The 11,769-nt window shown below is 38.6% G+C and overlaps 1 protein-coding gene across 1 annotated transcript; it reads left to right on the forward strand.

The window, feature by feature from the left end:
• Positions 1 to 341: 341 nt before the first annotated feature.
• Positions 342 to 8,761, forward strand: LOC134497029 (vomeronasal type-2 receptor 26-like). The gene is made up of 4 exons (XM_063302744.1): positions 342 to 544; positions 2,763 to 3,054; positions 6,619 to 6,745; positions 7,851 to 8,761. Exons 1-4 carry the CDS (start codon positions 342 to 344, stop codon positions 8,759 to 8,761), a joined length of 1,533 nt encoding a protein of 510 aa, XP_063158814.1.
• The last annotated feature ends 3,008 nt before the right edge of the window (positions 8,762 to 11,769 follow it).

An 11,769-nucleotide genomic window follows, 5' to 3' on the forward strand; every position in this document is an offset into this window, starting at 1 on the left:
ATTCCCCCATCCCACTGTCATTATGAAATAACCATAATTAATGCTATACAGTGTCTTCCTGGCCCATGAACATTCCCTCAGGACAGGAGGATAATTCAACAGTTAACTAATATCTCATGTTTTCTTGATATGATCAACGATCTCGTGTTCCCTTTTATGAGGGATGAGAAAGGCAGAGCTACACTACTGTGCTTACTGGTAGCTGATTTTAGATAGTTCTGGCTTTCAATCAGTTGAGTGTTCCCATGTGAATTAGCAATATTCAAATATCCATGAGGGGACAGACTACTTGGCATAAAGCAGGAAGACTCTCCATTAGAGTCATGTTATTTGTGGCAGAGATGATAGCCCCAGGAGTGGTGCCTTGTGGCCCAAGTAAGATTCCTCAGGCTAAGTGTCCTGTTCCTGCAGCTCTGCCTATTCTCCACAAGTATTACCAGCCTGGCGATTTCATCATTGCTAGCATTACATCTCAAATCTATGTTTTCTCAAGTCGAGTCACTTTTCAGGAGCAGCCTTCGGATGAAACTTCTGATGACCTTTTGTAAGTACTTCAGGCTGAAAAATAAAACACATCTTCTGTGTGTCCAGATAAGGTTTTCATGTGATTTAAGTTAATCACCTTGCATTAGGGGGTTCATCTAATGCTCCAACTCAGGGATGAAAAGAAGAGAGGATGGCAGATTTTATTCAACATTTTGGGATTTACACATTTCCATGCACTCAACTTTACTGAAAATTGAAAATTGCAAAAGATAATGTATTCACCATTCAGAAACATTCATAGATGTGAGACATAATCAATTATTGTATAGAAATTATCTTCCGCTTTGAAAGAATGAAAACCACAAAAAAGAAAGGAAGATTGTTGTTGTTTATTCGTTTAGTCGCTTCCGACTCTTCGTGACTTCATGGACCAGCCCACGCCAGAGCTTCCTGTCGGTCGTCAACATCCCCAGCTCCCCCAGGGACAAGTCCGTCACCTCTAGAATATCATCCATCCATCTTGCCCTTGGTCGGCCCCTCTTCCTTTTGCCTTCCACTCTCCCTAGCATCAGCATCTTCTCCAGGGTGTCCTGTCTTCTCATTATGTGGCCAAAGTATTTCAGTGTTGCCTTTAATACCATTCCCTCAAGTGAGCAGTCTGGCTTTATTTCCTGGAGGATGGACTTGTTGGATCTTCTTGCAGTCCAAGGCACTCTCAGAATTTTCCTCCAACACCACAGTTCAAAAGCATCGATCTTCCTTCGCTCAGCCTTCCTTATGGTCCAGCTCTCGCAGCCATATGTTACTACAGGGAACACCATTGCTTTAACTATGCGGACCTTTGTTGTCAGTGTGAGGTCTCTGCTCTTAACTATTTTATCGAGATTTGTCATTGCTCTTCTCCCAAGGATTAAGCGTCTTCTGATTTCCTGACTGCGGTCAGCATCTGCAGTCATCTTCGCACCTAGGAATACAAAGTCTTTCACTGCTTCTACATTTTCTCCCTCTATTTGCCAGTTATCAATCAAGCTGGTTGCCATAATCTTGGTTTTTTTGAGGTTTAGCTGCGAACCAGCTTTTGCACTTTCTTCTTTCACCTTCATCATAAGGCTCCTCAGTTCCTCTTCACTTTCAGCCATCAAAGTGGTATCTTTGCTCAAAAGTACTGAAATGCCTCTTTAGGAAAAGAAAGTGCCCTTGGGGCGTGGTGGGGAGGAAGTTTGGTTTCCAAGAACAAAAATACAGAAAACACAAAAACCAGCTGGCTATATAGCTAAAAGGCTAAGAAGGCCCATTGAAAGGGTTGTTTCTCACCTTCTCTTCTTTTCATCTCAAAAAAGGAGAAGGGGAGCTTCTAACCTTTTCAAATTTAGCAGATTATTATTTAGGATATGAGCATTACAAGCATAATAATTATTTGGTTTTTTTCATTCAAAGTTAAGTATAGCATTGAAAAGGAAAAGTAGAAGGACACGCTGCAACATACATCAAGGTGTTGGTTAAATATTAAAGGTTTCAGTCTCAGTCTAAATTGCTTGATATACAAATACCCAATCTGTTGTTACTTGGCATATATGTTTGTACATCTGTGTGTGTATTTGTGTGTCTGTTGATAAAAGGAAAAATAGTGAGGCAAAGCAAGTTTAACAAACTTAAAATACAAACAGTAAATAAGAAGAAAAGGTAGCAAAGAAAAAAATAAAAAAGTAAACAAGCTATTACATTTCTGATTTCCCCTTTTTAATATCTGTCAATTTGCAATCTATTATAAAATTGTTCTTTATTTTTATTTAGAGCATAAATAGAAGCCAGCATGATTGTTTTATCTTCTTTTCTTTTCACATTTTTCGGATTCATATCCTCCCTGCTCTATTTTTAAATTGATCCAAATCTTCTCAGGCAGATGATTTCATATAAATTACTATTTCCTTTTTTGTTTGTTTTTAGTCTCTCAAGCAGTTATATATTCTTGTCACAAATTCCATTGCTTTAATAGATGGATGTGTCCTATTTATATATGTGTTTCTTGTAGGCAAACAATATCTGCATTTTGTCATCTCAATTTATGGAAAATGTTGTTACATTTTTGTGGTGAATTTAATCCATTGGCATGGATTGACCCTGTTAATGTATACCTTAAAATATGTTTCAAACTTATTCCATACAGTAAGTCTCCTCTTTTCAAGGGGCCAATTGTGAGGATGACCATATCTAGATAAAATCAGTAATCAGATCTAAAGAATGTGATAACCTGAAAACTATTGCTCCTAATGTAGGATGTTCACTCAGAATTACCAGCACATCCTGGCCTTGGCATTTGCTGTGAAGGAAATCAATGAGAATACCCAACTCTTACCCAATGTCACTTTGGGCTTCCATATCTTAAACAGCTATTTTTTGGCAGGATGGACCTATCTTGCCTCCCTGGAACTTCTATCCACCCAGGACAAATTCATCCCTAACTACAAATGTGACATTCACAACCACAATGTGGGAGTCATTGGGGGACCTACGTCTAAAGTCTGTCTCCACATGACAAATATCTTGAGCACCTACAAGATTCCACAGGTAAAAAAAGACATCAGATGTTCAGGCTCATTTTGTTTAAGGGCAATTTGTAAATGGGAGATAGAAAATGGAAAGCTCATAAAAGCTATTTACGAACCCCCGAGAAAGAAGTTGATCAATTTATGTTTGTATGCCAAAAATGTTGGGGCACTTTGATGTATTCATAATAAATGTGAATATTTCGCAGTAATCCATCCATATGTCAGTATAGATGCTACAGTTGCTGGAAAGCACTGATTTGAATTTTTTGAAAAAATGCTTTGGGAAGTCCAAATGCATGCCTAAAGATTGCAGTTGACGCTCTTCAATAGCAAAACAAGTCTTAATACATCATAATATACCCTGAAATACCAGTAGGCTAGAAGAATTATGTTACTTGGGTGCAGATTTCTTGTTGATCAGAAAAAAAATATAAGATAAAAAGATGGAAAGGAAAAAGAGTGAAACAAGTGCTAGTGGTCTGTCTTTTTATGCCATGTATGAGATTAATTGGATTGTGTCTGACCACCACCCATGTATTCCTTTCTCAAGATATTATATGGGTCATCTCCAATAATAGATGACAAAACCAAAGAAGACTTCTTCTACCATATGTTTCCAAATGCGACCCATCACTATATGGGCATCCTTCAGTTGCTGCTGCACTTCAAGTGGACCTGGATTGGTGTGATAGCTCCAGATGATGACAATGGAGATTCATTTGTACAGGATATACTTCCCATGTATTCTCTGTGGGGTATCTGTGTGGACTTTTTAGAAAAAATGCCTCTAATATCTTTTTCAGGTGACCTTGCTGAAACAGGAATTAAATGGTTTGGGACTTCTCATATTGTCACAGGAAGTACTGCCAATACTGTTATTATACAAGGAGAAATACATACTATTAGTGTCTTGAGGTTAATTTTCCACTTTGCCCAATTTTATGACCTAACAGTTCAGAGCCGGGTGTGGATTATGACAGCCCAGATGGATTTTATATCTCCTGGGTTTCAAAGAGATTGGGACATACATTTCCTCCATGGGGCTCTATCATTTGCTGTTCATACAAATTCTTCTAGAGGATTCCAGAAATTTCTGAGGGAAAGAAACCTTCTCTCAGAAAATAGCGATGGCTTTATCAGAATCTTCTGGAGAGATGCATTTAATTGTGATTTCTCAAATTCTGCTCTAGACAAGAAGGCTGAGGAGATCTGCTCGGGGGAGGAAAAGTTGGAGACTCTACCTGGGACCCTGTTTGACACAAGCATGTCTGGCCACAGTTATAGCGTCTACAATGCAGTTTACATTATGGCATATGCTCTGCATGCCCTACATTCATCCAAGTCAAAACAGAGAAGAAAGATAAAAAGCAGGAGAGAAGGATATCTACTTGAAGAACCCTGGCAGGTATCTTCCAAAGGAATGCAGAAGAGCTCTTTTTAGTAGACAATGAAACATGTAGCAATAGTAGAATATTGGGACAAGATGTTACCCACTTAAGTGCCAGGAAGGAGATACAAAAGAGACAAAAACTGCCATCCATCTCACAGCTCATAAATATCTATGTAACTCCTATCAAAAATCCCAAGATGTAATGATGGCTATCTTTTGGGGGAAATTACATAAAGAAAGACACATCAGGTTAAAATAGTTAAAGAAGGCACACATTTCCCTCTGTGTTCTTCTCCCATTTCCTTTCTAAATATATATTTTCTGGGGATCTCTGCCATATTCAGAATGTTAAAAAAGAGATGAAATATGTAAAATGTTCATATTATATATTTCTGTCCACAAAAGAGTTTCATTTCTGTTTTGTAAATGAGTGTCTGTATATACATATTGTTACTGTAAATATAGTGCAAACCTTCTTTACTCTTAATCTGTTATTATTTTTGAACTGTAAAGTTTCCACTGCCAAAATTTGATGGAAAATAGCTCATTCGGGTAGCATGTTTCTGAGAGAGAAAGGCAGCACACTCGAACAGAGCAATTTCTCCTATATCGAAAGCAATTACTCCCCCAAATATTTCTCCAAACATCTCAGCTGGTGTCACCACGCTTCCTGGACAACTGACTTGAATGTTTCCTCCTTCTTCTCCTCCTTCTCCTCCTCCTTCTCCCTCCCCTTCTCCTTCCCCTTCTCCTTCTCCTTTTCTGGAGATTTTTTCCCTCAGAATCATTCATCTTAGCTTTATATCGGGTTAGGATTATTATGAAGGTTGCAACATGGCATCATTTTCTCTCCACCTTCTCCCCAATTTAGCTCCACAAGTTTATCAGAAGTACTTCCTTTAAAAACAGTGCCGGGGAAAATATCTCCTTTGATCACAATGGACGTATAATTGCTGGATTTGATATTTTCAACTGGATCACATACTCAAATAACACATTCACAAAAGTCAAAGTTGGATGGGTGCACCCGAACTCTTTCTCTTCTAAATCACTCAACATTCATGAGGACTTCATTGCATGGCCGACAAGATTTAACCAGGTATATAGTTTGTATGACTAGGGAAGGCAATGGCAAACCACCCCTCTATAGTCTGCCAAGAAAACGTCCCAAAAGCGGCATCCCCCCAAAGGGTCAGACATGATTCGGTGCTTGCACAGGGGACCATTCACCTTCACCATAGTTTGTACAGATCTGGGGATAGTTTAATCCACATTTTGAATGTTCAAAAATTGTTGACATGTACACATATTGAACTTTTGTAGCCTTATTCTGATATTGTATTTGTGTTTTGAATTGGTGTGTGCTCTAGGGTTTATTTTGCCATTTGATGGCACGATCTTGACAACCTTCTGAAGAACTTCAGAAGAAGAGTGTTGGGCTGCTTAAGTCTTTCATAGCCAAATTGCTCAACATTCAAAAGGACTCCATTGTATGGCCCAGAAGATTTAACCAGATACCTACAGTATTTTGCATAGGTTTGGGGACAATTTAATCCACATTCTGAACATTCAAAAAGTGGTGCCCTACTGTTTCTACTGTAACTTCAATAGCACTATTCAAATACTGAAGTCATGGTTTGAATTTGCTCTTAAGTGTGGTATGTGATTACATGCCACTACCTTGATGACTCCAGCTGACCATGGAAAGAGAAGTAGGGGGAGGCTTGGTGAGAATGGGAATAGCTGCCCAAATGAAAACTCCGGGGCTGGGGAGAAAAATATCCCGGAAAACAATAGTAAAATACTTCTGTGCTGTTGTCAAGGAGCTGAAATTTATTCAAAGCAGGTCTTAACTTTCTCATACTATTAGCTAGAATGAGCCAATTGCCTTTGATAACTGACCAATAAATGAGGAAATTTGGACCCAAGTCCCCATCTGCTGCACTTCAACTCCCTGCTTAGTGCATGTCTTTCATTATATCCAAGATGCACAGCACTCTGGAAATGCTTGCCACGGCACCTAAGCACCGTGTAGACACTGATCAATGTTACAGTCATCTCACAGCGTCTCATTCTGAGCATCCCCTCAAGCAGTGCATACAGAATAGGTGTCTGTGCTTCAGTAAGAGCAATGCCCCAGGGCATGCCAAGACCACCACACGGATTCTTTAAATTTCCATCTCCTTTTTTCAGAAAAGACCCCGTTCCCTCTGTAATGACAATTGCCATTCTGGTTCGAGTAGGGCCAAAATAGAAGGAAAGCCATTTTGCTGCTATGAGTGCCTTCCATGTCCAGAAGGGAAGATTACAAGTCAGAAAGGTAAGGTGTGCTCAGTTTAGAAAAATTAACCATTGCATGAAAACCTTTGTGGAATAAATTCAGAAGGAAATTATGTAGTACCGTATAGGTTATGTACTATAGGAGAAAATATATGGCTGGTTGGGATGAGTGACATAAAGGAAAATACCTTATCCCCTCCCTGATTGCCTTCTCAGGAACAATGAACCTTGTCATCTCAGCCATAAGACATCCATCTGATGAATGCTGATAAAACCAAGAGAAATACCAGGAGGAAGGCATTGGCTCTGGAAACTAAAAGAAGTTTAACAATAACTCTATAAAGAAAAAATGTTCATGTCAAAATCAGCATTCCCTTGTAGTTGTGCCCTAATTTCCTCACTAAAGACCTGAGGTGCTGCTCTATCCAATCACATGTATATTCTAATTTGCATAAGTCTGTATTAAATGCTTGTATCTCCCTGCTTTTTAGGTTAGCAAGGCAACCCCCAGTACTGTAAATTAGCAATGAATTTCTGGGCTGCTTTCCAGGGTTAAGCAAACTCTTTAGAAAACCTGTGAGATGAATTTCTTTTACTGTTCCTCCAGAATCTGTTCCTGTATGGTATTTTGAAAATGGTACACTGAGACACCAATGTCTGTGGTGTATATTTACAAATAGCTAGGAATTCCATTTCCAACCATTGCAATCAAAGTCTGGCTTCTAAAACTTTTGCTTCACCATCCACCTTTTGCCTATCACATGCAGAAACATCTCTGGCTTCATCTGCTGCCTTATTTTAATATTTAGAACTCTACAAATGATGAAAGCAATTAAAAATTAGTTTGGTCCAAGTTTGCATCAGTTCTAATAGTCAGTAGATTAATGAAAGAGTTAATTTGAGTTAAGTCCAATTCTATGCAGTTTCATTGACCCTATTAAAGGAATAGTTCATTAGTGCCTTCAGTCTAGCTAACAGTTTTATAACTATTAAGCAGTCTCCCACTGAAGCATTAACCAGGGCCCACTGGGCTAAACATCTTAGTTCAGTCAATATTAGCAATGTCATAATTAATGCAGACTCTTCTACTTTGTAATAATAGCAATTATTTATTTATTTGTTTGTTTGTTTATTCTTTCATTCAGACATGGATGATTGTTTCCCATGCCCAGAAGAACAGTATCCAAACAACAACCATGACTTGTGCCTTCCAAAACATATAGTTTTCCTGTCTTATGAAGACCCCTTAGGGACCAGTCTGGCCACTACGGCAATTGTCTTTGCTTGCATTGCCACTGTGGTGCTTGGGATCTTCATCAAATACCAGGACACCCCCATCGTCAAGGCCAACAACCGGAACATCACCTACCTTCTCCTCATCTCCCTTGTGCTCTCATTCCTTGGCAGTTTATTATTCATTGGACAACCAGAAAAGGTGACCTGCCTTTTCCGACAACCTGCTTTTGGGATTGTCTTCTCAGTAGCCATTTCTTGTGTATTGGCCAAAACCATCATTGTGATTTTAGCTTTCATGGCTTCATTGCCAGGGTCCAAGATGAGGAAATGGCTGGGCAAGCGCTTAGATAATTACATTGTTGTTTCCTGCTCCTTCGTTCAAGTCATTCTTTGCACTATGTGGCTTGTAACCTCTCCCCCATATCCAGATGCTGATATGAACTTAGTGGCAGATGAAATCATCCTGGGATGTAACGAAGGCTCCACTCTCATGTTTTACTGTGTCTTGCTCTACCTGCTTTTCCTTGCCCTTGTTGGCTTCATTGTGGCTTTCCAAGCCCGGCATTTACCAGACAGTTTTAATGAGACCAAGTTTATCTTCTTCAGTCTCTTGTGTTTTTGCAGCGTCTGGCTGTCCTTTTTCCCAACATATCTGAGCACCAAGGGGAAATACATGGTGGCTGTGGAGATCTTTTCCATACTTTCTTCCAGTGCAGGGTTACTAGGCTGCATCTTTTTTCCCAAATGCTTTGTTATTCTACTAAGGCCTGACCTGAACAGTAAGAAGCAGTTACTAAAAGGCAAGAAAGAAGAAATATAATTCTATGTTATTGTTTCAGTGAAAGATACATTCTCAACCTTTAAGCAATGCTCTGCATTTTATTGTTTATTTTGGGCTTCTAAAATTCATTCATTCTTTATGGCAACTGCCATGAGGTTATTATTTGCTCAAAGATGAAAGGCTACAGAAATGGAGGAATGGATTGTGAAGATGGCTGAGTTTGCAGAAATGGCTAAATTGACTTGTTTGATCAAGGAGGGAACTACAGTTACTTTTATAAAAGGCTGGAAACCCTTTATGGAAATTTTGCTGAAAATGGGTAGAAATGAACTGCTGATTTTTGGATATATTGATTAAAAATTTTATTTATGGGAAGAAGGGAACTATGATATGCAATATGGGAAGGTAAATGGTTTTAACTGATGCAAAGAAGTCAATTCTTTAGATATCTTTCCTTTTCTTGCTTTTTTGTTATTCACTTTTTCTTTTACCCTTTTATAATATTTTTCTATTTCTATTTCTTCTTCCATGTTTCTGTACTTTTTTAAATCTTTGCAAAATCTCCTTTTAATAAAAAATTATTTTAAAAAACCATTCATTCATTCCTCATGTCTGATTAGTTCTCATTAATTGATAATAAGAATATATTATAAGTACCTAGTTATGAAAAATTATTCCAAATTATTTGAAAATGTCCTCAGTGCTGAAATGATAATCTCACTGGGATATCACCTGATTTTTTCTCATCATTCCAAAGCTTGAATTTAGATGAGCAACATTTTCTTCCTTCATCCAACTCCAGAAGCATCTCCATAGTATTTCTTATTCTTTTTCCAGTTGCTTGGGGAATCAGTCCTCAACTTCTTTCAAGGATATAAAGAGGAAAAATTCAGATCCAGGTGCTCCTTCTCCTTCTTTCATCTGATGATGTTTTGTGGTTCCAATCTTTCTTTCACATGTGGTGGTCATGTGATTATGTTGTACCCTTCTGGCATAAAATCTTTGAAGAAACGAACAACATTACTTAACCGAGAATTGAATATTCCCCAGAGTTAGACTTACTGCATTTATTTGTGGGATTAAATTATCCAACATCTGGAAAACCTTATTTATCTGTTTTCTTGATTACCGATTTTCTTCTTATTAACTCATCAAGAAAGATGGGGGAAGATTCCATCAGAGGTGGGAATCCACCTTTTGGCCTCAGAACATTTTCAGAAAACTTTTCAAATAGGCAGTGATCCTCACCCCATAATTATGAAGTGCCTGTGATTAATAATGTTTTCCTGTCCCTAGAATATTTCCTGTAGGCATTAGAAATTTCAGGAGTAATAAATACTAATATCTTATGACTCATTTAGATCTGGTGGTAGCAGGCGGTAGAGTTACATCACCCTACTCATTGGTAAAAAAAAAAAGACAATGTGAGCATTTCTAGATTTTCTCTACCATAAAGAATCAGTTTTAGAGGTCCAATTGCAGAATTACTGAGCATCCATTAGAGAATAGCACCCTTTGTGGTATAAGCTAGGTAGTGATAGCTTCAAGATAGAGAATTGGAGAGACTGGAGGCTTTGAGGCCACTGCAAGACCTGAAACCTATTGGCAGTGTGGTAGGCCAGTGGTAAGGAAGATATTGAAAACAGATTGCTAACTCAACTCACAGAGAGCCAGTTTGGTCTAGTGGTTAAGGCTCCAGGCTAGAAACCAGGAGGCTATGAGATCTAGTCCCACCTTAGCCACAAAGCCAGCTAGGTGACCTTGGGCCAGTAACACTCTCTGTCAGCCCTAGAAAGCTGGCACTGGCAAACCACTTCTGAAAAACCCTGCCAAGAAAACTGCAGAACCTTACTCTGGCAGTTGCCAGGAGTCAACACTGACTCAAAGGTGCACACAAACCTATATTCCTAATAAATCTATTCCTAATAAATTTAATTACTAAATCTAATTAATTAATAAATCTAATATATATCTATTTATTAGATGTACAGTTTATTCCTCATAAATCTAATCTGTAGCTCTTCTTTTGTTCAGGAGCTCCATTACTTTAGTTACCTAGAATCTACAACACAATCACTATAAGGCCTAAAGCAGAGGAGGAAGAGGAGGAGGAGGTGGTGGTGGTACACCTGAGACTTTTGCTGACTGCAGTGTTTTGGAGAATATGACTGCATACCCTATGATTATCTAAGGTGATAATTATGAAATCCTCATTATGCTCAAAGCAGAAAAAAGATTTTTCCATTCCAATTACATACAGGTATATAACAACTCCTGAACTGATCAAAGGGAGTAGAATATATATATTCTACTCATATCCATCCATCCATCCATCCATGGATTAAGCTTCCCAGTGTATATATATTTAATTGTAGGGTTCAGAGTCCTAAAGACCATGGCATACTAAACAGCTGGATGATAATGATCAAAGTAAGAGTAGAAGATCTTACATTAAAGGGCAATTATCATGCCTGCTGTATAAGAGGTTACTTCTTATCCCTGAGACTTCTTGTGTATTTGCTGCTGTTGCCACCAACAGATTGTGTGATGTCTCCTGCAGTGTGTACCATTCCTGACTCCCTGAAAGTACAATACCAATATTATCAGCCAGGTGATGTGATAATTGGTGGGATATTTTCACAGCTTTTCTCCTTTTCTGAAGGAACAGACTTCAGCACTCACCCGGCACCCAAGTGTGATGTTGAACCTGTGTAAGAAAAAAACATGTTGTTTTCTGTAATACTTGGCTATTTCCTAGCAATGCCACTGGTATGCTTTTAGCAACTCTGCATAGATTCTAGTAGTCAGATTTTTTTTATTCCTACATCTACTTATTCTGCTCTCCTGGTGATAGAAAATAGGAGGTTGAAATGGTGGTCAGACCCAAAATGCACCCATGATATCCTTGTTATTCCCCCCCCACACACACACACACATGAAATTTCTATCCCATCACTCTTGGGTTGAGCCCAACCGTCTTAAACTTCAAGCTCCAGCACTGGGCAAAGGGTTGGACTTTATGATCTAAATATCCCTTCTAGTTCTAT

The sequence above is a fragment of the Candoia aspera genome, chromosome 4 (genome assembly GCF_035149785.1).
Source record: "Candoia aspera isolate rCanAsp1 chromosome 4, rCanAsp1.hap2, whole genome shotgun sequence".
NCBI lineage: Eukaryota > Metazoa > Chordata > Lepidosauria > Squamata > Boidae > Candoia > Candoia aspera.